This window comes from Nelusetta ayraudi, unplaced genomic scaffold (genome assembly GCF_046127955.1).
Source record: "Nelusetta ayraudi isolate G7.1 ecotype Tasmania unplaced genomic scaffold, CSIRO-AGI_Nayr_v1 ptg000042l, whole genome shotgun sequence".
NCBI lineage: Eukaryota > Metazoa > Chordata > Actinopteri > Tetraodontiformes > Monacanthidae > Nelusetta > Nelusetta ayraudi.
In genome coordinates, this window is record NW_027466092.1 from 6,384,104 (window position 1) to 6,409,681 (window position 25,578).

The 25,578-nt window shown below is 40.6% G+C and overlaps 3 protein-coding genes across 6 annotated transcripts; all 3 read right to left on the bottom strand.

Moving 5' to 3' along the window:
• Positions 1 to 5,425: 5,425 nt before the first annotated feature.
• LOC142893388 (protein S100-P-like) lies at positions 5,426 to 6,002 on the bottom strand. Its single transcript, XM_076033924.1, has 2 exons — positions 5,791 to 6,002; positions 5,426 to 5,638 (listed from the first exon to the last, which is right to left on the bottom strand). Exons 1-2 carry the CDS (start codon positions 5,926 to 5,928, stop codon positions 5,498 to 5,500), a joined length of 279 nt encoding a protein of 92 aa, XP_075890039.1. The 5' UTR covers positions 5,929 to 6,002; the 3' UTR covers positions 5,426 to 5,497.
• Positions 6,003 to 10,030: 4,028 nt separating this feature from the next.
• On the bottom strand, positions 10,031 to 13,578 carry LOC142893389 (uncharacterized). Of its 2 annotated transcripts, XM_076033925.1 has the most exons (5): positions 13,459 to 13,578; positions 13,000 to 13,329; positions 12,662 to 12,775; positions 10,361 to 10,461; positions 10,031 to 10,257 (listed from the first exon to the last, which is right to left on the bottom strand). In XM_076033925.1, the coding sequence occupies exons 1-5, from the start codon at positions 13,514 to 13,516 to the stop codon at positions 10,192 to 10,194; spliced, it is 669 nt and encodes a 222-aa protein (XP_075890040.1). In that variant the 5' UTR covers positions 13,517 to 13,578; the 3' UTR covers positions 10,031 to 10,191. The 2 variants fall into 2 exon arrangements, with proteins under 2 accessions (XP_075890040.1, XP_075890041.1); XM_076033926.1 differs by lacking the exon at positions 12,662 to 12,775.
• Positions 13,579 to 14,417: 839 nt separating this feature from the next.
• LOC142893391 (uncharacterized) lies at positions 14,418 to 24,714 on the bottom strand. 3 transcript variants are annotated; one of them, XR_012927699.1, is made up of 5 exons: positions 24,450 to 24,714; positions 23,989 to 24,318; positions 23,651 to 23,764; positions 21,405 to 22,905; positions 20,534 to 20,948 (listed from the first exon to the last, which is right to left on the bottom strand). XR_012927699.1 is itself a non-coding variant. In XM_076033927.1 (4 exons), the coding sequence occupies exons 1-4, from the start codon at positions 21,953 to 21,955 to the stop codon at positions 15,779 to 15,781; spliced, it is 621 nt and encodes a 206-aa protein (XP_075890042.1). In that variant the 5' UTR covers positions 21,956 to 22,088; the 3' UTR covers positions 14,418 to 15,778. The 3 variants fall into 3 exon arrangements, 2 of the variants coding, with proteins under 2 accessions (XP_075890042.1, XP_075890043.1); XM_076033927.1 differs by lacking the exons at positions 20,534 to 20,948; positions 23,651 to 23,764; positions 23,989 to 24,318; positions 24,450 to 24,714 and adding exons at positions 14,418 to 15,870; positions 15,959 to 16,075; positions 16,162 to 16,533 and having other exon boundaries at positions 21,916 to 22,088; XM_076033928.1 differs by lacking the exons at positions 20,534 to 20,948; positions 21,405 to 22,905; positions 23,651 to 23,764; positions 23,989 to 24,318; positions 24,450 to 24,714 and adding exons at positions 14,418 to 15,870; positions 15,959 to 16,075; positions 16,162 to 16,533; positions 18,372 to 18,742.
• Positions 24,715 to 25,578: the final 864 nt, after the last annotated feature.

Sequence of the window (25,578 nt, forward strand, 5' to 3'; positions counted from 1 at the left end):
ATCAGACGTTACTCAGAGAGGCCTCGGCGACAGGGCTGTCAGGAATGCGTGGCATGAGAGGAACTCCCGGCAATGTTGTATAATCCTCTTCGACTGTTGCGGTTGCCGCTAAACAAACCAGCTGCTCACGCAGTCAACAGGTCAGTCCTGGGGGACGAGTCAGGTGAGTGAATCAGAAAATGGTAGGGAATGCGGCCACGCCGAAGATACAGTAGGCGAGACACAGGATTAAAACAATGCGGCGCCAACCTTCCGCAATCCGACACTGAGGTTCACTTATTATGTTGGTCGTCTCAGGCATCGACACGAGCCCACCCCTCCATCCAATAATAAAAAAAAAAAAAAGAATGATATTGAGGTATATTTGTATATTTGTTTAAGAAACAAGTGATTTTTTTTTTAAACCAAACACATTACCTGTGGGATTGATAAAGTTTTATTGAAATGAAATGAAAGCCTTTAATTTTTTTTCTTTTTTCTTTGAGCATTAAATGATACGGGCCCTGCGATGAACTGGCGACTTGTCCAGGGTGTCACCCTGCCTTCGCCTTAAGACAGCTGGGATAGGCTCCAGCAGACCCCCGTGACCCTGAATAGGAATAAGCGGGTATAGAAGATGAATGAATGAATGAATGATACGGTCGGGCTTGCATAAGTCAGCATGTAACACTTACTTAACTTACTTGACCCACATTCAACAATCCCTGTCTGCCAAGCTCTCGACAACAAACAAATGTCTAGAATGGAAAATAAGTCAGGCGGGAAATTTAGAAAGAGAGAGAACAAAAAATTTTGATCTCATTATTTTTTTTATTTTTTTATTTTCATCACGTCAAGATTTTGTCTGTTTAGTCTTATTTGAAATAACAACACCAACAATAGAAACCAATGTTCACAAAAACAAATCTTAGGCCGCATTAGGTGAGAATTCTACAAAAAAAACTCTTAAACCATGAAAGCATTTATCAATATAGAGAGCAAAGCATGGATTGATCATCTGTCCTTTTACTCCCAACTGCTGACTGAAACCAAAGTGCACAGTCATCAGTCCACGTGCTCCTCTTCCACCGAGACATCAGCTCTTTCCTGAAAGTTGACTTGGTAAATATTCAAACAACCTGTGACGCAAACAGACACGTGTCAAGGAGCCTCTGGGCGGTGCCACGCATACTTGGATCCCTCGGTTAGACCAGTGATGCCCCGTGACGCCGACTGGGACGAGAAACGCAGACTTGACTTAAGCTCAGACACAAAGGGCCGCAGTGTGTTTGTCGTGTTTTTCCTGCCCAGAGTCGGGCCACGAGATGAGCCGGACACACCGGCAGCTCATATGACCCGAGATGTGTGGCGCAGCGAGAGAACGAGGTATTCATGGCCGCCCCGGCTCCAGTGTGTGTGTGACAAATTGGCAAAATATTTTCCACGTACAAAAGAAAAAAAAATCTTTACTAAATGTTCCTGTTACAAAATAACAACTTCATAGTATTTATGACCGTTTCGTTTCCAAGAATTACTGTATTAAATCTTTGAAAGAAACATTTTCCTTTTCAGAGTGAATCATTTATTTTAAAAAAAATTAAAAACATTGTAATACATTTTATTTTGAAGCAATGATCTATGTCTGCAAAAAGTCTGCATTTACTCCTTCAGGTTGCTTCACCTTTCAGAAACTGTGCACTGAAACACTGGGGATTGGCCATTTGTGATGTCACAAAGGGCATCAATGCTCCACTGTTACTGATAATTCCAGGTTAGTGGCAACAACCCCATCCTGCCACACAGCCAAGATACTTTTTTTTTTGCTGCCTGAAGGCTGTAAACAGTGGACTAAATATGAGATCTATTGAGTTTTTTGAACTATTCATTACACAAGGTTGCCACAGTGGGACTAAGAATTAAAAAATAAAGCTAAAAATAGATATACTATGGGACTACTAATTCTAAGAGATAGTAATTGTTCTGACATAAGAAGGTTCATTACTTTAATAAGACTTTGCAAACATTGAAATTTGGTTGCAGGAAGACATCTGCATGCAACATGCAAGGTCCAACAAGTTTGTGGAAAGTGCATACATTTGGGCTTCACTGCAAATATTGCTTTCTAAACTTGTTGTGAGATAAATGCAATAGCGCATGACAGGCAATGCATAAAACAACTTAAAACAAACAAACAAACAAACAAACAGAGGCCAATCAGAACACATTCCTCCTCAGCCCCGACCGCTGTTTCCTTTTCACCTGCACCTCCCAGCTCCAGAATCTTCACCCGCCCCTCTGTACACTTAATCCACACAAGCCTCCATAATGCCCCCGGACAGAGCGGGCAGAGGAAGTGGAGAGAGGAGAATCTGAGCTTAGTGACCTTGCAAGCCGATTACGGGGCCGAGCAGGTTTCACAGGCTTTGCCACGAGGCCACAGAACTCGGCCTCCGCGGTCACATCAGCGGCTGTCGCATGTGAAAGTGGCGAGGGGTGTCAGATGGGGCCAGAGAGGGTCTTGCCCAAGACTACTCCAGCGCTGCGCCCACTGAGCCAGTAAAACCCTTGACCCTGTTTTGCCTTTTTAATGAGGCGCGCTGTCGCTAGAGGGCAGCAGTGCGCTACTGCGCTTACACAACCGCTCTAAGTGGAGGAAAGTGTGCCACTTGGCCAGCGGCTAGTGCTCCCTGGCGGGCTAATAGAGCATTGACCCGTCCATGAGGGAGGATTAATGTTTCTCAGTGCAGGATTAAACGCTACGGAGACTTTCTCCTTCAGGTTGTGAAGAATTCCAAGAACAGAAGCGACACAGAAGAAGAAAGAATAGAGAAAATCTTTCACATCAATTCTTCCAATGCTGGAGTCGTCGGTCCGCTGTAAATGTTACAGTTGTTGTAGTCTGACGTTGTCCTTTTTTTTTTTTTTCCTTTGAGAAAAAAAACAAAACAAAACCCACACAAGCAAACTTGACTTGCTGCTGACATGTAGATGTTTCCTGGCGCTGACACGTACTGACCGCTTTGCGGTTGAGAGTGCGTCAAAGCCGCGGGCTCTGCACTGGCCGTTCACTTGGTGCTTCACACGCGAACAAAAACCCCAGTGCTTCATTACCTCATATTCATCTTCGTGGTTCCCAGAAACATACGTGTTTAAAATAAACAAACAAACAAATAAATAAATTAATAAATTTAAAATTTAAAAAAATGTTTTAACAGGTTGGTCATAAGAGGGTTTTAAAGAAGTGCTTAACAACAACAACAACAACAACAACAACAATAAAATTAATTGCTGGCATTAGTCTTTGTGTAGGATATTATGATATTGCATTGCAATCACAATTTTCATCATAACACAGCATCAAGTAATGTAATTCTGACTGATTCTGATTCTGATTTAAGCAATGATTTTGTACCGTAAAGCAAAGTTTTCCAACTGGTTGTTGTAAAAGCCCTTAGTGTGCAAGAGGCCATTGTTTAGTTAGGCGGGAAGTGCTATCGTTGTACTGATAGGGCCTGCCTGTCCACCGGCTTTAGCCTTTGAGGTTTAATTTCCTGCTTTAAACCACCGACCAACTTTGCCACCATGTACATGCATTCATGCTCTATCCTATCACTTCAGTCTACAGTAAAAAAAAAAACAAAAAAAACAACAACAAACAAACAAACAAATCAAAAAAATCAAAAAATTATAAATAAATAAAAATAACAATCAGTCTTATATATACAGTATATTGCTGTTGAATATAGGTACACATGTGAAACACGTTAGACCCTCACTAACCAACAAACTGGTTCTTAAGCAAACACACGGCTGCAGCCATGTATTAGTACCTCTACTTTCACAGCTCTTTCTGCAATGGCCAATACAGGTGGCAGCAGGAAGTGAAAAATACGACTGCACTGCAAGGCACTGTAAGATTTCTGAGTTTTTTTCTTCACCAGCGACATTCATAAAAGTTGTGTCATATGAGTGGTTCATTTAAAAATATGATCAGCTTCTGGACAGCCTTCAGAAATGCTCAGCAAACCTTCAAGTTCTTATCCAACAGAGCGGTCATAGATTAATAGATTCATTTCAGTATTTCTTTGGCAATGATCACATGCATTGCAATAAGAATTAGTCTATCTATCTGTCTATGCATTAGATTGAAAATGTTCATTCTGTCTTCGTTGGTAGATATACTCTTGGTTTTCTTTTGTTCAGACAGACAATAGCTGCACCAATGTTACCTGCTTGACAGTTTCGACAGTCTTCCTCGACTTTTGACTGGAGCTACAGTCAAAACTGTCAAGCAGGTAACATCTGGTTAAGCTATTGTCTGTCTGAACAAAAGAAAACCAAGAGTATATCTGTCTATGTGCATAGTTGAACTGAAAGCAGAGCGGGGGGGGGTGGGGGGGGGGGGACAGGACAGGAAGTGGAAGGAAAAGAGGAAGGCAAGTCTCCAGTAAACGGGTTAAGACAACTGCTTCTTTGGGAGGCCTGCAGGCTGCACCTGAGTAGACAAATCCTCAGTGATCAAATGGCAGGTGTACACTATTCCCACTAATAAGTCTCTATTTCCATATCTCCAAAGTATGCCGTATTACTGTCAACAATACCATTAGTAGTGGTTGCTGTTGCAGTTGTAGTATTTCACTGTGCATGAACGTTCGTAAGGACATAAATGTCCCTCTTGCCTAGGATGTTCTGTCCAGATACAAAGATGATGTAGACTGGAAATATAGCTGTTCAGCAGGCATCTTTTGTTCTGTTATAGTTTGAACAATCCTCCCTCAATAGAAAGGACCCTGAAAAGGTGCAGTTGACCATCACATGCCATCTAGTGAGGCAGTGATATCTTGGTACGTGATATAATATGAGCTTATGTGCATTTTGTATGTATAAATTGATATAATTTAAAGTACCAAGAGTTAATAAAATGACTGCCTTGATTGCTACCAATAATAAATAAATAAATAAATAAATAAATAAATAATAATAATAATAATATATAATGAGCGTTATTTTGTGTTGGCACTAATTTGGGCAGCCCATGAAGTAGTTTCGGGGTCCTGAGGGTGTGTCCGGTTTGTTGTGTTTTTCCCAGTTGCAGAGAACCTAATTAAAAGTGAGGTGACTCAAAACCTGCAGGTGTCGTTTTTTTTTTTTTTTTTTTTTTAAAGTACAGTATATGACACATGCTTCTTATTTGAACGCCAACGCTCATAGTGAAGCATAAAAACGTATTCAATCAAAACCATTTTGCACACATTTAATTTGCGTAAGACGCATAAATTTTGAGCTAAACTTGTTAGCCTGAGGCGACAAATCCGAAGCCAGCTGCTCGTAATGAATTGTTTGCATTGTCAAATGACGAGTGCAAGTTTGTTTTATCTGTATCTTTGTGCCCTGCCATGTCCATACGGCCGTCGAAGTATCAAAGTACACGCACTACACCCACAAACTTGTTGATAAGGCATTTTATTCAGTTGATAAAGATACAGTCAGTCACAAGTCTTTGCTGTAATTGGCTCATTTATCTCTTGCTACAGCGGTCGTAACATGCGCATGTGATGAGACCGACCAGCACCACAAACTCATTGAAGTCGACCTCGTTGTCACCGTTGAAGTCGAGCGCTTTCAGCAGCTTATCCACTTCCGCTTGGTTCTTCGCGCCCTGAACAACCAAGAAAAGCAGACGTTGATCTCAGTCGTCCAGCAGTATAATGTACACATAACGGAGGATGGAGGCGGTCGTTTAATCACAACTTCGCCGCCCGAGTAAGCTCATTTTGTGGAGCAGGTTCAGGTGTGTTGCTTGAGGTTTACCTGGAGCAGTCCGGGCAGCTCCTTCTCCATCAAAGCCTTGACCTCCTTCTTGCTCAGGGAGTCTGGTTTACCATCGGCACGCGCGTACGTGTCGAAGGTGTTCATCAGGATGGCCATGGCCGTCTCCAGCTGCGACATGGTTGTAGGTGTTGGCGGGGTCCAAAGCGGAGTGCTCGCACAAGTCTCAAGGGAGCGGAGTGGAAGGAGTGGAAGCGCAGAGAGGGGGGGAAATCCTTTTATACCTTTAGAGAAAAGGACTGGTTCTATAGGTCAGGTGATAGTGTGTTTTATCAGGGCGGTGGCTCGAACTATGTCAACACAGCAGCAATCATAAATCGCCCTGGGTGCGTTGCTTTTAGATCAAGCTTGAGCTTTAGCTGCAGGACTATTGGTTCAAAGGGACTATTCATTCTAACTCGCTTCTAACTGCTAAGGCAGCAGAGTCTGTGATTTGTTCCGTTGTGCAGGTGTGCAACATGCCTTCTACACCGCGTGTTTGCCGATGAAGACTAGAAACAATCATGGCAGCTGCGTAGGGGAGAAAGGTAGAGTCAAGCTAGATTTGTTTGCACGTGTAGAGGAGTGTCTCTTTGTCTATAGCCAAAGCAGGTGAGTCACACAGTCCAGCGTTTGCTTTGGGACAATCAATAAAAATGCCACTTGGGCCGGTGTTTACACTGTCATTAGCCACAGCCCTGATATAACGACTGGTTGGAAGACATTGGAAAGGGATAAGAAGACATACACTGAAATACAATGTTGTTGGGTTCTTTTTTTGTTTGTTTGTTTGTTTTTAGCAACTACTACTACTACAATTATGTGAACCTGGAGGAGATATTTTAACAGTTTTTAAACATGCACATATAAATAAATAATCATCCCCCCTGGCTTTGCCTTTCTTTTCTTGACTCGACTCCAAGAGTGCCCGGCACAAGAAGTCACTTTTAACATAGTGATAGTCTTCACCTTAATTAAGCATATGTGTGATGTTCTTATAGCACTGTGGCCTTTTTTCTTCTTTAGTGTATTTTTTTTTATTTTTATTTTTTTTCCCCAAGTGCTGTGGCCAAATTCTTTCAACAGCGGTGTGGTGAATGGTGACAGTCGGGGGTGACGAGAGAGCAGCAGACACAATGTGGAACACAAGAACAAAGTATAACCTCCGGTGGAAAAACCAGCCAAGGTCTGGTACATACTGCCTTACACATTTACTACTTATCACTTGATTGTAAGAATTTTCAAGAAATACAAAAATACAAAAGAAATAAAAAGGGCATTGTCTCTCAATGCAGTAAATGTACAGTAGAAGAAGCCTGTAAAAAGACTGAACTCCTCTTTTTGAAAGATAATAAATGTGCAGCAACCCTGAAGCCGATCAACGTGACAAACTATGTACACACAAGGCTGTGTGTCTGAAGGTGGAAATCGAATCTGGCGCTGTGATAATGCAGTATGCAGGTGCAGTAACACCGGGGAGTGGTTAAAGCATTAAGTGGCGGAGACGTTGGCATCTTGTGAAACCGGTACAGCTGAATCTCTGGCTTCACCTGTTACAGCTGACTGCCAGCCAGCAGGTTGAAAAGATAACTTGAATAAAACCAAACAAACCTTTTTTTAAAGGTTGGCATATTTGGGGCAAAAAAATTCAGCAACCAAAAACTCGTAAGCAATTTCAAAAAGACTGATTTGAGGATTTACTCGCGTTATTTGCTATCAACACAAGCACCCACATAAAGTGGTTTCCCCCCAGTGGCTTGCTTCATTGCTTGTTGTTCAGTGTAATTCACTAACCACAATACTATTAAAATATAGGGCAAGAAATTACCTTTTTTTTTTCTTTTTTTTTTTTTAAAGAAATTCTGTTGAAATTCAAAGAAGACAGAAGATTTCATCATCTGTTAGTGATGGTGCTGCATTTTTATGACAAGTTTATAAACAATATGTAGAATCCACACATTGAAGTCTACACAAATATATCTTACTACTCTTTGAGCTTTTGGTCATCAGAAATTCTGTTAAAGAAATTGCACATCGATGCATGTATGTATTTTGTTGCCATCAACTTATCAGCTTATTGCAACGCAAATCATAGCAATAAGCTCACTTAGACGAGCGTCAGGTTACAGAGCATTGTCTGGCCGGGAGTTATTTTACAATAGGACAAGAAGACAGAGAGAAATGCAACAGCGGCAGCACAAACACAACCCCGTGGAAAGAGGAGGTGGTCGTGACAACGCATTGTGCATGAAAACACAACTATTATAAAGCTTGTGAAATACTCCAAGAAGTAAAAGCATAGAAGAGAAATGTCAACATGATGCCACATAATGATGTTTGGCGTCAGTAACCAAGTGGTGTCAGCCCTTATCCAGTGAGGCCGGCATGGTGGTGCAGTAGTTTGCACGGTTGCCTCACAACAAGAAGGTTGTTCCGGAACAATTCCAGGCGTGGGGCCTCTCTGTGTTGAGTTTGCATGTTCTCCCTGCATCTGTGTGAGTTCTCTCTGGGTTCTCTGGCTTCCTCAGGCAGTCCAAAAACATGCATGTGAGGCCAATTGAAAACTCTAAATTGACCGTCGGTGTGTATGTGAGAACAATCAACCAACATTCTCAACTCTGGGGGGGTGGGGGGGTTTGCATGGTCTTTGTGTTTGCCTGAATGTTTTTCTGTCTAGATGTGTAATTATATTTGTCTTTTCCCGCCTCCTCCTGCACTCAGGGTTGCGGGGGTTTGCTGAAGTCTTTCCCAGCTGTCGTAGGATGAAGGCAGGGTAACACGTTTGTTTTGTTGTTGTTGTGTTTTTTTTTTTAGCAACTCCTACTACTACCGTTATGTGAACCTGGAGGAGATCTTCTAACGGTTTTTAAACGTGCACATATAATTAAATAATAATTTCACCCCTCTGGCTTTGCCTTTGTTTTCTTGACTCGACTCCAAGAGTGCCCGGCACAAGAAGTCACTTTTAACAGCTAGTGCCCTTACTCACAAAAACACAAAAAAGTGATAGTCTTCACCTTAATTAAGCATACACTATATTACCAAAAGTATTTGCTCACCCATCCAAATGATCAGAATCAGGTGTCCTAATCACTTGGCCTGGCCACACGTGTATAAAATCAAGCACCTAGGCATGCAGACTGTTTTGACAAACATTTGTGAAAGAATGGGTCGCTCTCAGGAGCTCAGTGACTTTCAGCAAGGTCCATAAAGACATGGATGACAGAGTCTGGTGTGGATGAACTTGACTGGCCTGCACAGAGTCCTGACCTTAACCCGATAGAACACCTTTGGGATGAATTAGAGCGGAGAATGAGAGCCAGGCCTTCTCCACCAACATCAGTGTGTGACCTCACCAATGTGCTTTTGGAAGAATGGTCAAATATTCCCTTAAACGCACTCCTCAACCTTGTGGACAGCCTTCCCAGAAGAGTTGAAGCTGTAATAGCAGCAAACGGTGGACTGACATCATATTGAACCCTACAGGTTAGGAATGGGATGGCACTTAAGTTCATATGTGAGTCAAGGCAGGTGAGCAAATACTTTTGGTAATATAGTGTATGTGTGATGTTCTTATAGCACTGTGGCCTTTTTTCTTCTTTAGTTTTTTTTTTTTTTTCAAGTGCTGTGGCCAAATTGTTTCAACAGCGGTGTGGTTAATGGTGACAGTCGGGGGTGACGAGAGAGCAGCAGACACAATGTGGAACACAAGAACAAAGTATAACCTCTGGTGGGAAAAAAAAAAAAAAATCAAACAATTGCACTCGTGCACCAGCCACAGAAAGTTGTCTCTTGCAGCTTGTCGTGTGATGGGTCACATTCTGTGAAAGTGATTTCGGTATGTTTGTCCCTAATCACGTACCTACTGTCATGAAGTGCTCACTGATGTTGACATGATGGTCACATTGTTTTCTATGCAAAAGTATCATAGATGTGTAAAAGATAACAGAGAGAACTTAAAATTATGCGCACGGACGTATGTTATACGCATGCATGCAGAGACCTGCATGCATGCAAACACATCACACAGCTACGTGGCTTGCGCGCGGAAAATGCACTGAGGGCCTGAGGAGCGAACTCAACCGTCACATTTCCTGTTATTGACCTGCCGTTCTAACGCCCTGCAATCCCACACTTTCCACCCAGCGTGCTCGTCACTGTTTCAAAGTCACTGCTAAACCTCTGCCTTAGCCACATGAGTACACCGCTGGTAGTGAGTTTAAGAATCTGCACTTCTCGAAAAGGATGGGATACATTTTTATTAAGAAACATGCGTGAAAAAATTACTTTCCTTATGAGCTCATTTATGAGTTCTTACAAATAAATATTTAAAAAAAATATATACAAGGGTCGGCCCGTAGAGAATACTTGAGTAAGAGGATGATTTCACCAAGGCCCCGAGCTTCACCCGGATGGTTTTGTCTGGACTCCTTCAAAGTAATCAAAGGATTCATAGACTGGGACCTGGCACTGCAGAAGAGAGAAAGTACAATCAAAAGGATGTTGGCCTCATGATAGCGGACAGACAGACAGATAGATAGATAGATATATGTGTGGCCTGTGGACGACTCACCCAGTGAGTCGAGCCTGTTGATGAGCCAGTGCTGTGTTTGTCCACGTCGGTCACATCAGAGTCGCGGTGGGCAACCTCGTAGATCACTCGGGCTGTCGAGGCTGAAAGACACACAGAACAACTCAAGAACTGGTTTGAGCGGCGTCCCCAGCTCCTCACTGTTTGTCTCTGTCCCCGCGGTGTCATCGGGGACCAGCTATCGCTGCACAGATGGATGCGAACCTTCACAAAGACTTACACAATAGTCATAAACTATTGTTACTGCGGGACATTAATTGGGCAAAAAAAATACCTGATTGTAGGAGATTTGCCCAACAGTTGGATATGTATAGAAGGGAACATTTATCCAGTGTGTGTTATAGTTATGGCTTTTGTAGGCATATATGTGGCTTATAGGTGTGCAATACTCCAGGTGGGCCTCAAGACCTGCAGTCTGGATCTCGTCTCGGCCTTGACACTCTGGTCTCGGTCTTGTCTCGATCTCAGGCGTAAAGGCCACAAGGAGATTTTAAAATACAGGCAATTTTGTTGGTGCAGAGACCATATGATTACAAAAAAAATTATTTACTATTATTACTTACTTACTTATTAGCCACAATTGAAAGGCAATAACAGTTAAAACATGTTCCACTGTATATTTTCCCTGCTTGTCCCCGTCTCTCCTCTCCTCACGACATGAGACGTGACGCACTGAGCATTCACTCCATGTACAAATCATACTTTCCATATTCCATGAGTTGCCATGGTAACATAATGTCACACCTACACTGTGGCGCGTGTGAGTTTCAGATAGTTTGGGTCAATGTAAGTAGTTCTTAAAAAGGAAGAAATGAAAATGCCGACAACGGCTCAGTCAACCCTCTGAGAGGGAAAGCAGTCAAGATGCTTCACAGCCAAACACTGCCCAGAGTTACAGTGAACTGAAACACTCTGGGTTTTGTTTTGTTAATGATTTTTTGGTTGGTTTGGGTCTTGTTCTTGCCCTGCCCTGGCCTTGGTCTTGGATTAGGTCTTGGTCTTGGCTGAATACTCCTGCGCTTGTTTCATCACTACGAACTGAATGCTTTGCGCCTCGACTGCGTTCTGAGAATTAACATTGAGCGAGAAGATGGCAACGCTCCATTTAGGTTTGGGTGTAAGGCGCAAGCAGTTTTCATTGCTGACACTTCGGTCATCTCAGAGCAAGATTAATCTGAAGGAAGTGACTGCAGCGACAATTTTTAACATCCTGCTCACAAGCCCCAGAATACTGTATGGCTCAACGTCTCAGTACATTCACTTCAATGTAAATGTACCGAGTAACAGCTTTTGCATGTACACACACTAAATTTAAGTAGTACAAAAGTGTAGCAGAGGCCATTTGCAGCATCCACACATTATCGGACTGTTTGCAGCAAAATCAGCTGCTGTGATTCTTGTTGAACACAATGTCTATCTATTGTGCGCAGTTTGGCCCATGCGCTCCTTTAAAGTTGCAAAGTGTATTATGGTTTATTGCTTTGGGCTGCTGACTAAGGCAACCAAAGTACCCATCAGGGCATATTACAGGCACTGTTCTTCACGATGCAGAATTATATTGCATTTGCAACAGCGGCGCGGCTTTACATCCACAAAAAAATTGTTATGATGGTGGCTGTTTTGACCAATAAAGAAATCTGTAGTATTTTTTCTTTTTACTGCATTTTTATTTTTTAGCGTTGTTAGCATATTTGGATTTTCAAACCTCTTCAGAATTTTGTCCATTCTAATACCTCTCACTTTCATTAAAGTTCTTTAGACTGGTTGTGATCTTAAAAAGCAATTATATTATATTATATTATATTATATTATATTATATTATGTACTTTTACAGATTGATTCCAGTGTAGCCGACAAACATTATTATTTAATCAGAGAAAAAAGTAGAGATTAAAGGAAAACTTTAAATTTAGCCTTCTCTTTGCAGCTTCTTGGAAAATTGAAAATTTGGTATTCAGATTTATGCAAAAGTCATTGCTTTGTTGCACCTTCGTTACATATGTTCGAAAGGAAAGAAAGACAGGAAATATTTATGAAGTGTCGTCTCATTCGGGACATCACTCATCGCTGCTTTGTACATCTGTTTTAGTACACATTTCCCAAACAGTAGAGCAAGCAAAAGAAGAACAGAATTTACTTCTGGGGTCATACATTATCATCAAAACAAACTGGTAAAATCAACTCTCCATAATATGGGACCTTCAGTGCGGCCGTTGATAGTTTTGTGCGCCACCTGCCAAGTAACCATGTTTCAGTCAAGTGTGCAGAAATAAAAGTCCGTACCTTTCTTCCTCCTCAGCTTGCAGTAGCAGATGATGGCGATTAGAAGCAGTGGAGCCACGGCAGTCAGCACGATCACAGGAGTGTATGTGCTGCTGGATCCTCCTGGATGTGGAGCTTGAAAACAGACGTTAAACACACATCACACATGTCACCATGCTATTTTGCTAAATGTTATTTACTTTTTGGTCTTAGAATGCAATGTCCTTATAGTATATGAGGTAAATATGAAGTTGAATAGTATATGAAGAGATCTTACAATATGTACCCAAGCAGCGCATCAGACATTTTCTTTTTTGCAGCAGCAGCAGCAGCAGCAGTGCTCCACTGCTGTTTTTTACCTTCTGTTGTTGTTGTGTTGTCCTTTGTGGTGACTTTGATGATAGTTCCATTTCCTTCATATGAAGCTAATTTAGGTATTTCCACAGTCAGCTTGCAGGTGTATTTCCCAGAATCCTCCCTCTTGATGGACTCAAAGGTCAAACTTGAGCAGGTGGGACTCTTCTGCTCATTGTCTTGTTTGGTCAGAAACGTTTTAATTTTCATTTCTGTTTGATTTTTCATCCAGTTCAATGTGAATCTTTCATCCTGTTCTGGCCAGCAGCAGGTGATATTTACAGCCTCCCCTTCCATGACGGAGACATCAGGGCTCTGGGTTATGACAGATGCGCCTGACAGAAGACACACACACACAGCACAAACATCATGTCAAAGAAGTCACATGTCAAAATAACCTTTTTTCAAAAAATAAAACACTAGATCTGCTCAAAGTCTGGTAGTGTTTCTGATGTTCTACTCACTCTGGGAAACGGGCGCACAGAGCGAGGCCAGAAGCATCGAGCTGAACAGCAATCTCATCTTCTCACACTGGTTCACCTTCCTGTTGATACTTGCTCACATCAACGCTTTGTAAGCCCCTCCCTCCCACATGCACACACACACTCAAACACAACGGGCACTGCATTTTTGTCAGCGATCCTCGCAACAGAAGTGTGAAAACCACATTTTGTGTTTCTTCCTGCCTTCAGTTAAGGCAGCAATAATTCCATGGCTTCTGCACATTAGTAACACCTGCTGTTTATGCCTCTGCGTTAGTTTTAGCCACATGCTGTTGTTTTAAATAATATATTGTGAATAATATCGCAAAAATAATTAAATGTGACTATTCTTTGATGCTTTTGATTTCTATTGCACAATTCCTACAACATAATGGTTTAACCTCCCAGTTGCCAGCTCACCTGTTAGAGATTTTTCACATTATTGGCATCCAGTTTCAAGAATTTCAAGTTGCTGTGTGATTGGGCAATTTCAGAATGAAACTGTGCTTTAGGAAATAATGCTTTAATTCATTAACATTTTTAATAAGATTTCTGGAATTTCGCTTACAGGAAATCTTAAAGCAAATGAAACAGAATTTTCAAGTAAATTTCAAAAGAAAAAGCCCAATGCAACATCAGTTAAGCCCAGAGTACATCCACACATTCACCGTTTATCTGTGGGATGCCTTTTCACAGTGACACAAACTATGTGTGACTAGCCACAGGGTGACAGACAATGTTTGAAGCATTCAAAGGCACAACGTGTCAAATTTGAGGGCATCTCATGACGAGAAAGCAGATTGCAACCAAATGGACACCAACATTTTTAGCATCTGTGGCCTAATACCCAATGGAGACGCTGTATCTTTAGCTTCTACTTATATGCAACATTGAACACTCGGTTAAATGACAATCATGTAGAAAATGGAGTGAGTGTCTGTTTTTTGATCTAATCTTAAGCCTGCTATGATGTCTTGGTAAAATCACTGAACCTAGATCAGATCCATGTTCACGGTGGTGATGCAGCACAGATGCCTTCTTGCAAGGGCACACACATTATGCAGCTATGAGTTCTTATTCCTAGCCAGTAAAAGAACAATTTTAAACAGTTTTTAGTGACTTTATTGATCAAAAGATATTCAGGATTCAGTTTTATGCTGTTTTAAATGCAGCCTTCTGCTTTAGCTTGCATTTCTGTGTCTGATATGTGATGCAGAAGTGATATTTGATATGTCTCTGATGCATATGTAACACATAACTGCAGCACACTCAAACGGCATGATGCAGCATTGTAGCTTCTTGAACATAAAGGAAGTTGTCTGAAAGAAAAATGTAAATAGATTTCTGCTTGGCAATCAAGGAGGGAACATTCAACATTCAAAGGTTTATGGCTAAAAAAAACAACCAAAATTCTGTCAATAATGTGCATTCCATAATTCATATGTTTTAAATAGATGAAGAAACACAGCTGATGTGTTATCATCATCAATCCAACTCCACGCTTAGGGGTTGTGCATCACCAAGTACAGCGGTGCGATATTTCGAGTCGAGTATGGGCCAGTGAAGAGTTGTAGAGGAGCATTGCAGAGTTCCTCTTAACAAAAAATAAATTCACATCATTTGCAAAGTTTTAATGAGCAACTCAAATAAGGAAATTCAAATCAGACATTTGCTGTATATGCACATTCATGCACTAATATTCCAGCAGCTGTCAGACTGCACAACAAGAGCAACCAGCACTGATCACTCTCATTCATTATCTTTAATTAAGTACGTATTCTATTAATATAGCACTTTAACCTTACAGCAGATGTGTGCTGTGTTTTGTTTACCCTCACACAAAATCGAGATGAAATAAGTTGTATTACCAAGAATAAAAAAGTCAACATAAGCAAACATTGTGTTTAGTGAGACACAATGAAAGAACCCAGCAGGATAGTCTTTACTACAAGCTGGTACTGTGGGAAGAGTGAACAAAAAACAAATACACTTGGGAGGGAAGAAGCCAACGAGGAACAAGTGTTGCCAAGACTGGTGTGGGCAGTGAGGTGATCGGAAACATCTGATGAAACATGGGAAGTGGTGACTGAAGCCATAAAAACAAACAAACAAAACCCAACAATGATTTCTGACAGCTGACAACGATCTACCATAGAATGAATTCAACACATCAGGCTTGTCACATGCACATGTGGTCCTGAACTCTAGTAGACCCAATGAAGCCGCATTTTCTTCAGCTTCAGACGTCCTCTATGCTCCTCAGTTGCTCCAGGTGATGGAGTTTCACATGGTGTTACAGTGTTCACTCGGTTTCAGTCGGCCTCTGTCCATGTTCTTCTTCTTCCGGGTTTTCTTCTTCCACTCGGTCGGAGCAAGGTGCATTTACAGAAGCGACTGCAAGCATGGTTGAGCAGATTGATTAGTTGTTAAGATGCAACACGCACACACTGTGATGGGGTGTCATATGAAGGTTCTATTGTACCTGCTGTCTTCTGCTGGGCCTTGGTGCTTGACCTGTACAGGAAGCAGAAGCTGATGAAAAGGGCGAGGACAGGCAGGCATCTCAGGAGGTTGTACTGAAGTTCATCCTCATGGGAGTCTGAAATGCAGACCATCAAAATCAGTGCTGCCTTCCCAAAACAGGTTATGAAGGATATATTGCAATTTGGGCAAACTGTCACTCACCACCAGCAACTGTAATGAGGTATGTCTTTTCCTTTTCTATGCCCTTGTTCTGTGCAGCCAGTACGGTGATGAGTGTCCCATGTCCTTCATATGAAGCTAATCTAGGTATTTCCACATTCAGCTTGCAGGTGTATTTCCCAGAATCCTCTCTCCTGATGGACTCAAAGGTCAAACTTGAGCAGGTGGGACTCTTCTGCTCATTGTCTTGTTTGGCCTCAAATGTTTCAATTTTCACTTCTGTTTGATTTTTCATCCAGTTCACTTTGAATCTTGTTCCCTGCTCTGGCCAGCAGCAGGTGATATTGACAGTCTCCCCTTCCATGACGGAGACATCAGGGCTCTGGTTCACCACTGCCATGCCTGATGAAACACCTATGAGAAGGCACACAACTCAGTTCAGAGCTCTCGGTTGCATGACAGCACTCTCACTTCCCTCCCTCGTGGGTGACCTGGCTTGCAGAATTAAAGCCTTGTTCCTCCTGTGGAGTTTCCTCCACTTAGGAAGCATGTAATTATCTAATTAAAAAAGAACAGTGTCATGTTTAAGGCTCTTGAAACACACAACCTGTTATTGCAATGACTCCCAAGTACTGGTTGATAATGATTATCTCTCCTCTTATTGCTATTTCTTGTTTTATCCGGAAAAATGTCTTCTAGGGTTTTACATTTTATATTGTGTGTGTCAAGAATGCAAACATTTTTAATCATGATAAGTGGGCTTTTTGTAGGCTCCAGCGGACCCTCATGACCCTGAGTGCAGGAAGAAGGAAGGTGTTGAAAATGGCTGGATGGGTGGATGGACGCATGAATAAATAGGTTTCTTGGAGATCCTGTCACAGATCGTACATAGCAAAATCTGAAGGTTTTCTTTTAAATCAAATGATGAGTGGGAGAGAAGCAATATAATCAGTATCCTTTGAAAACAAATTTTAAATAAAATAACGTAGAAAGGTTCATTCACAGCAAATAGTATTAACTTCCCCACTAATTACAGTTTTACATCCATCTGTCCATTTCATATTTCCATGTATCACGCTACCCAGGGTGCTGGAGCCTATCCTAGATACCTCAAGGTGAGGATACTGTGATCCTGGACCAGGATGCCCAGGATCAAAGTTCATCAAAGGACCACATAGAGACAAAGACCTCCAGTAAATTTAGAGTTGCCAACTAGCCTCGTGTCATGTGCACGTCACTGGATTGTGAGAGGAAGCCAGAGTAGCCGTGGAGGAGAACCCACACAGAACAGTGTCATGTACACATGAACATGCAAACTCTACACAGACAGAAAAATCATTTCTTTCTGAAAGAAATTCAGAAAGAAATTGGAAAAACTTGTACAATAAAGCAGCGCACAACTACCAACCTTATCAAATTCTATATAAATGAATTTTTGCATGTTAAAAATGATAATAGCAAGCAAGCTCACTGGCTCTTCTATACTGTCCTACTAATGTGCGTGTGATCAGACCTTTGATCAGACCTAGTTGTGATGGATGCCCCAGTAAATAGGCTTCAGTAGTTGGGAAAGGAAGAGAAGATTGAGTTTAAAGTATTAAGACGACGGCCAAAAAATTAGCTCGCCAAAATGAAATTTACTTCTAAAATGTACAAAAGTGAAACATACACATTAATACGGCAAAACATCAGGTGAGCTGTAGCACAAAACCCGCGTGGACAAAAAATCTTCATGGACCTTGAATGAAAACTTTTTCACTTCAAAAAAAGTTGCGTTAAAACATTCAAGTTAATTTCTGTAAACTTAAAACAGAAATAGGTCACCAGGAAGGAGCATAATTCATTTTAGAATTTCTGCTAACCATGACAAAGGTGTTATATATATTTTTTCTCTTATCAATATGCTTCAGTATGTAACTATATGCTCAACAAATATATCAAAATCATATCTAGGTCCATTATCTTAAAAACCAAAAAAAAAAAAAAAATTCAAATGTCAAACAAGCTTCAACTTAAAGTCACTTGCTTAAATTTTACAATGTAAGGTCTGAGCCATCAAAAGTCGACAAAACATTCTAATTCTTTTGGGACAGGGAATTTTATTAACCTAAAATCTGAAATCTTACAGAAAAATAAAGCATTTTTGATTCTCTTTAAGAACAAGCTTTTATGTTCCCATTTACCGTCCAAATGTAATCTCTTCAACATCAAAGTGATTTAATAGAATCTGAGTATAATTTTTTTGTACTTACTCCAAACCAAGAGCGCTTGAAGAGACACAAAGGGGCTCATCCTTTGTAGCTTTTCAACATTAAGTAGACACAGCGCTTCACACGTATCACCTCATATAAAAGCTTTGACAACCACACCTTCCCCTCTGTCACCATATGGCTTGGAAGTGTAATATCTTCAGTACTTCCTGCATGTAGTCGTCAGTTTGGGAGATTTGTAGACTTCTAAAAATGTCTTCTTAACTTTGTTGTACATGTTGAGAACATTTTAGAGAAGAAAGCAATGCCCATAATTGTCTTTTGACCCTGGTCACTTTTGATTCGTAGATATAGACAAACACTTTAGATACATTTATGGTGGGGAAAAATATCATGCCTCCAGCTATAGTGAATTTATTATCTATACATGGAGGCATGATGTTCATTATTATTATCATTATTATTATTATCATTATTATTATTATTAGTAGTAGTAGTAGTAGTAGTAGTAGTAGTAGTAGTAGTAGTAGTAGTATTATAGAGATCAAGTGCTAAAATTTAGAAATGGATCTATGACAGTGATATGAGCAGTGGCAAACAGGAAGACCCTCTACCACCAAGTGGGATCATCTGTAGGCCAGATGCTTTGCTCTTTTGAAAACCAACAGACCAGCTGATTCACTGTCAGTGATAGTTGTTGTTTATTATATTTCATTTTATTCATAATGACAGTGGCTTTACCTTTTACTTCCATTGAATTCTAAATCTAAATATTAAATGGGGCTTTGTTTCGCTGAGTGGAAGTAGGCCTTGTTGCAGCACCATATAAAAGATTTTATAGCACGACCGAAAAACTCAAACCATGAAATTGTGGCAAAACAAGCCTCTCATCATCGTTAAACTATACTTTCATTTTAATTGCTAATCTTAAAATCATTCAAATAGCTTTAAGGGTGACATACATTTTGTAGATAAAATTTAGAAAGTCCACTGCAGCAAATACAAACCAATAAACATTTCCATCCATCCATCTTCTATACCCGCTTCCTGCTGCATGCAGGAGTGTGGGGTAAAAAGTACAAAATCAAATTATAAAATCAAGGTGAATTGTTGCAAGCTATTTCCTCAAACACGAGCACAGAAACACACACATAGAGACGAGAGCAGAGGAAATATTTAGGTTTTGCTTGTTCCTCTTCATGCTACATAAGCTACATGTTCACACCTTTCCTCCCTCTGCTTTCATCTGTCCTTCTACTAAAGTCACACAGAGGCTGCCATTGCGCAACATGCATTTGCTGTGTGATGAAAAAAAGAAAGTCCTCATATGCAGTTTGTGAGTGGGACACTCAATAGAATAAGCACAGGAAGTAAAGGAAAGTTTGGTTCAGACTCTTCCTCTTTCAGATAATTATTATTATTAATTGGTTGCAGACATCCACCCATCCATCCATTGCCTATTACCACTTCTGCGTTCAAGGTCGCAGTTGTTGCTGGAGCAGCGAAGGCGGGTTGCACCCCGGACAATTCGCCAGTTCACCACAAGGCCACAGTCAACGGCAACCGTTTGTTTCCGCACTGACACTTAGGTCTCGCGTAGAATTCTCAGTTTTCCCAATGTGTCATGTCTTTGGACTGTGGGAGAAAGCAGGAGTATCACTACAGCACCAACATGGTGCCACCATGACGCTGTGGAAAACACTGACATGAAAAAAATAAAATAAAATAAAATAAATCGCTTGTTCTTAATAACTGATAAAAACTGGTGTCGACATGAGCTTACAGTTCAGTACCAGACGTGAATGAGCGTGCATTATGTTTGACCGCCACCTAGTGACCATTCGATGTATTGTGAAGTGAGGTGGTGAAGTAGAGATTCGGTTCTGCTCCTGTTGTTGACATGGCATCTGTGCTGCTCCGCCTCTCCCTCATACTGGTGGTTTTTATCCTCTTTTTTTTTTTTTAATCAAACAAATGACATGCAGAAAATGGAGTGACTTCAGTCGTGTGAGTCTCCGTTTTCTGACGTCTTACTTAATCTCACCTCTTTCTTAAACCTGCTGTTTATGTCGGGGTAAAATCACTGAACCTAGGTCAGATCCATGTTCATGGTGGTGGTGATGCAGCACAGATGCCTTCTTGCAAGCGCACACACTTTATGTAGCTATGAACTTTTATTACTAGCCAATAAATGAACACGTGGAAAGAGTTTTAGTGAGTTTGTTGAAAAACAAATGTTATGGATTCAGTTTTATGCTCTTTTCCTTTTCTTTGCCCTTTTTCTGTCCAGCCGTTACGGTGGCGAGTGTTCCATGTCCTTCTCATTAACAACTAATTGAGGTATTTCCACATTCAGCTTGCAGTTGTATCTCCCAGAATCCTCTCTCCTGATGGACTCAAAAGTCAAACCTGAGCAGGTGGGCATCTTCTGCTTATTGTCTTCCGGTCAGCTGGTTTAGAGTTGCCAATGAGCTCCATGTCATGTGAAACGTCACTGGATTGTGAGAGGAAGCCAGAGTAGCCGTGGAGGGAGAACTCACACAGACCCGTGCAGAACATGCAAACTCCACACAGAACGTAACAGAGTCCGAACTGAGCAATCACCTTTATTGTCGTGAGCTGCAGTGTTGACCACTGCGCCACCGTGCTGCAACAAAGTACAATTTTCAAATTGGAAAAAGTTGCGCAATAAGGCAGCGCACAAGAAAAACACGTTGTTAAGATTACCCACCTACCTATATCAAATTCGATATAAATGAATGTCAATTTTTGAATTTTAAAAATGATAGCAAAGCTATCAAGATAAAGTGCCCCGAAGTGGATGCTCACTGGCTCTTCTATACTCTCCAAGTTGTGGGGAATGCCCCAGTAAATAATAGGCTTCAGTAGTTGGTAAACGTGGAGTTTAAAAAATTAAAAGAAGCCCCCAAAAATTGTCTCGTCAAAGTGAAATCCACTTCTAAAATGTACAAAAGTGAAACACTAATACAGCAAAACATCAGATGCACTGTACAAAACCTGCATGGACAAAAATCTTCCTGGACCCTGAATGAAAACTAAACATTTTTTTTAAACTTCAAGTATCAAGTATCTTAAATTACAATTCAAATTCATTTCTGTAAACGCTAAAAAAGAAAAAAGAAAAGAAAAGAGAAGAAAGGTCACCAGGAAGTGGCATAATTTATTTTAGGGTTTCTGCTAAACATGATAAAAGTCTTTTAAGTGTTTTTCCCTTGTCAATAAGCTTCAATATTTATCTGTATGCTCAATAAGTTTATTAAGGTCATGTCTAGGTCCATTCTATTAAAAAAAAAAAAACATTATGTATCAAACAAGCTTTAACTGAGTCAGTCTCTCGAGTTTAACCATGTCTGAGCAAGGTCTGAGCCATCAAAAGTAGACAAACATTTTAATTATTTTGGGACAGGGAGTTTTATTAAGCTAAAATTTAATATCTTATGGATAAATGAAACTTTTTTTTGATTCTCTTTAAAAAATAACCTTTTATGTTCCAATTTCCTGTCCAAATGTAATCTCTTCAGTATCAAACTGATTAAATAGAATCTCAGTACAATTTTTTTTGTACTCCAAACCAAGAGGGCCTGAAGAGACACAAAGGGGCTCATCCTTTGTAGCTTTTCAACATTAAGTAGACACAGCGCTTCACACGTATCACCTCATATAAGAGCTTCGACAACCACGCCTTCCGCTCTGTCACCATATGGCTTGGAAGTGTAATATCTTATTATTATTATTATTATTATTATTATTATTATTATTATTAATAATATTAATATTATTATTATTATTATCATTACTTTTAATATTATTAGTATTATTGTTGAGATCAAGTGCTAAAATTTAGAAATGGATCTATGAGAGTGATATGAGCAGTGGAGGAAGACGCTCAATCATATGTAGGCCAGATGTTTTGCTCTTTTGAAAGGATCAGACGACCTGAGTCACTGACACTTTTAGTAGCTGCTTATTATATTTAATTGTATGCATAAAGAGAGTGCTTTAACTATTTTCCTCCAATAAAGTAAAAATCTAAAGATGAAATGGGGCTGTCATTTCCCAGGTTGGAAGTAGGCCTTGTTGCTACACCATGTGAACAATTTTTGTTGCACGACCGAAAAACTCAAACCATGGAATTGTGGCAAAACACTGCTCTCGTAATCATTACTGGTTACATTTTCTTTTCTTTTCTTTTCTTTTTTCGCAGCAGTGTTCCGTTGCTGTTTTTTACCTTCTGTTGTTGTTGTGTTGTCCTTTGCTGTGACGGTGATGATGGTTCCATTTCCTTCATATACAGCTAATCAAGGTATTTCCACATGCAGCTTGCAGGTGTATTTCCCAGAATCCACTCTCCTAAAGGTCAAACTTGAGCAGGTGAGCATCTTCTGCTTAGAGTCTTGTTTGGTCGTGTTTACAACAACTGTTTCATATTTCACTGCTGTTTGAGTTTTCCTCCAGTTCTTTGTGGATCTTTGATCCTGTTCTGGCCAGCAGCAGATGATATTTACAGCCTCCCCTTCCATGACGGAGACATCAGGGCTCTGGGGTAGGCTGAGACCTATGACAGATGCACCTGACAGAAGACACACACACACACACACACAGCACCGTGTGTCAACACAAAACAAATTGTGATGATGGTGGATGTTTTAACCAATAAAGCTGTAGTATTTTTTTTCACTGCATTTTTATTATTTTTTAGCGTTGTTAGCATATTTGGATTTTCAAACCTCTTCAGAATTTTGTCCATTCTAACGCCTCTTACTTTCATTAAAGTTCCTTAGACTGGTTGTGATCTTAAAAAGTAATTATATTATATTATATTATATTATATTATATTATGTACTTTTTCAGATTGATTCCAGTGTAGCCGACAAACATTATTATTTAATCAGACAAAAAAGTAGAGATTAAAGGAAAACTTTAAATTTAGCCTTCTCTTTGCAGCTTCTTGGAAAATTGAAAATTTGGTATTCAGATTTATGCAAAATTCGTTGCTTTGTTGCACCTTCCTTACATATGTTCGAAAGGAAAGAAAGACAGGAAATATTTATGAAGTGTCGTCTCATTCGGGACATCACTCATTACTGCTTTGTACATCTGTTTAAGTACACATTTCCCAAACAGTCGAGCAAGCAAAAGAAGAACAGAATTTACTTCTGGGGTCATACATTATCATCAAAACAAACTGGTAAAATCAACTCTCCATAATATGGGACCTTCAGTGCGGCCGTTGATAGTTTTGTGCGCCACCTGCCAAGTAACCATGTTTCAGTCAAGTGTGCAGAAATAAAAGTCTGTACCTTTCTTCCTCCTCAGCTTGCAGTAGCAGATGATGGCGATTAGAAGCAGTGGAGCCACGGCAGTCAGCACGATCACAGGAGTGTATGTGCTGCTGGATCCTCCTGGATGTGGAGCTTGAAAACAGACGTTAAACACACATCACACATGTCACCATGCTATTTTGCTAAATGTTATTTACTTTTTGGTCTTAGAATGCAATGTCCTTATAGTATATGAGGTAAATATGAAGTTGAATAGTATATGAAGAGATCTTGCAATATGTACCCAAGCAGCGCATCAGACATTTTCTTTTTTTTTGCAGCAGCAGCAGCAGCAGTGCTCCACTGCTGTTTTTTACCTTCTGTTGTTGTTGTGTTGTCCTTTGTGGTGACTTTGATGATAGTTCCACTTCCTTCATATGAAGCTAATTTAGGTATTTCCACAGTCAGCTTGCAGGTGTATTTCCCAGAATCCTCCCTCTTGATGGACTCAAAGGTCAAACTTGAGCAGGTGAGAATCTTCTGCTCATTGTCTTGTTTGGTCAGAAACGTTTCAATTTTCATTTCTGTTTGATTTTTCATCCAGATCACTTTGAATCTTGTTCCCTGCTCTGGCCAGCAGCAGGTGATACTTACAGCCTCCCCTTCCATGACGGAGACATCAGGGCTCTGGGTTATGACAGATGCGCCTGACAGAAGACACACACACACACAGCACAAACATCATGTCAAAGAAGTCACATGTCAAAATAACCTTTTTTCAAAAAATAAAACACTAGATCTGCTCAAAGTCTGGTAGTGTTTCTGATGTTCTACTCACTCTGGGAGACAGGCGCACAGAGTGAGGCCAGAAGCATCGAGCTGAACAGCAATCTCATCTTCTCACACTGGTTCACCTTCCTGTTGATACTTGCTCACATCAACGCTTTGTAAGCCCCTCCCTCCCACATGCACACACACACTCAAACACAACGGGCACTGCATTTTTGTCAGCGATCCTCGCAACAGAAGTGTGAAAACCACATTTTGTGTTTCTTCCTGCCTTCAGTTAAGGCAGCAATAATTCCATGGCTTCTGCACATTAGTAACACCTGCTGTTTATGCCTCTGCGTTAGTTTTAGCCACATGCTGTTGTTTTAAATAATATATTGTGAATAATATCGAAAAAATAATTTAATGTGACTATTCTTTGATGCTTTTGATTTCTATTGCACAATTCCTACAACATAATGGTTTAACCTCCCAGTTGCCAGCTCACCTGTTAATGAGAAGGATCTCATTAACAACTAATTGAGGTATTTCCACATTCAGCTTGCAGTTGTATCTCCCAGAATCCTCTCTCCTGATGGACTCAAAAGTCAAACCTGAGCAGGTGGGCATCTTCTGCTTATTGTCTTCCGGTCAGCTGGTTTAGAGTTGCCAATGAGCTCCATGTCATGTGAAACGTCACTGGATTGTGAGAGGAAGCCAGAGTAGCCGTGGAGGGAGAACTCACACAGACCCGTGCAGAACATGCAAACTCCACACAGAACGTAACAGAGTCCGAACTGAGCAATCACCTTTATTGTCGTGAGCTGCAGTGTTGACCACTGCGCCACCGTGCTGCAACAAAGTACAATTTTCAAATTGGAAAAAGTTGCGCAATAAGGCAGCGCACAAGAAAAACACATGTTGTTAAGATTACCCACCTACCTATATCAAATTCGATATAAATGAATGTCAATTTTTGAATTTTAAAAATGATAGCAAAGCTATCAAGATAAAGTGCCCCGAAGTGGATGCTCACTGGCTCTTCTATACTCTCCAAGTTGTGGGGAATTCCCCAGTAAATAATAGGCTTCAGTAATTGGTAAACGTGGAGTTTAAAAAATTAAAAGAAGCCCCCAAAAATTGTCTCGTCAAAGTGAAATCCACTTCTAAAATGTACAAAAGTGAAACACTAATACAGC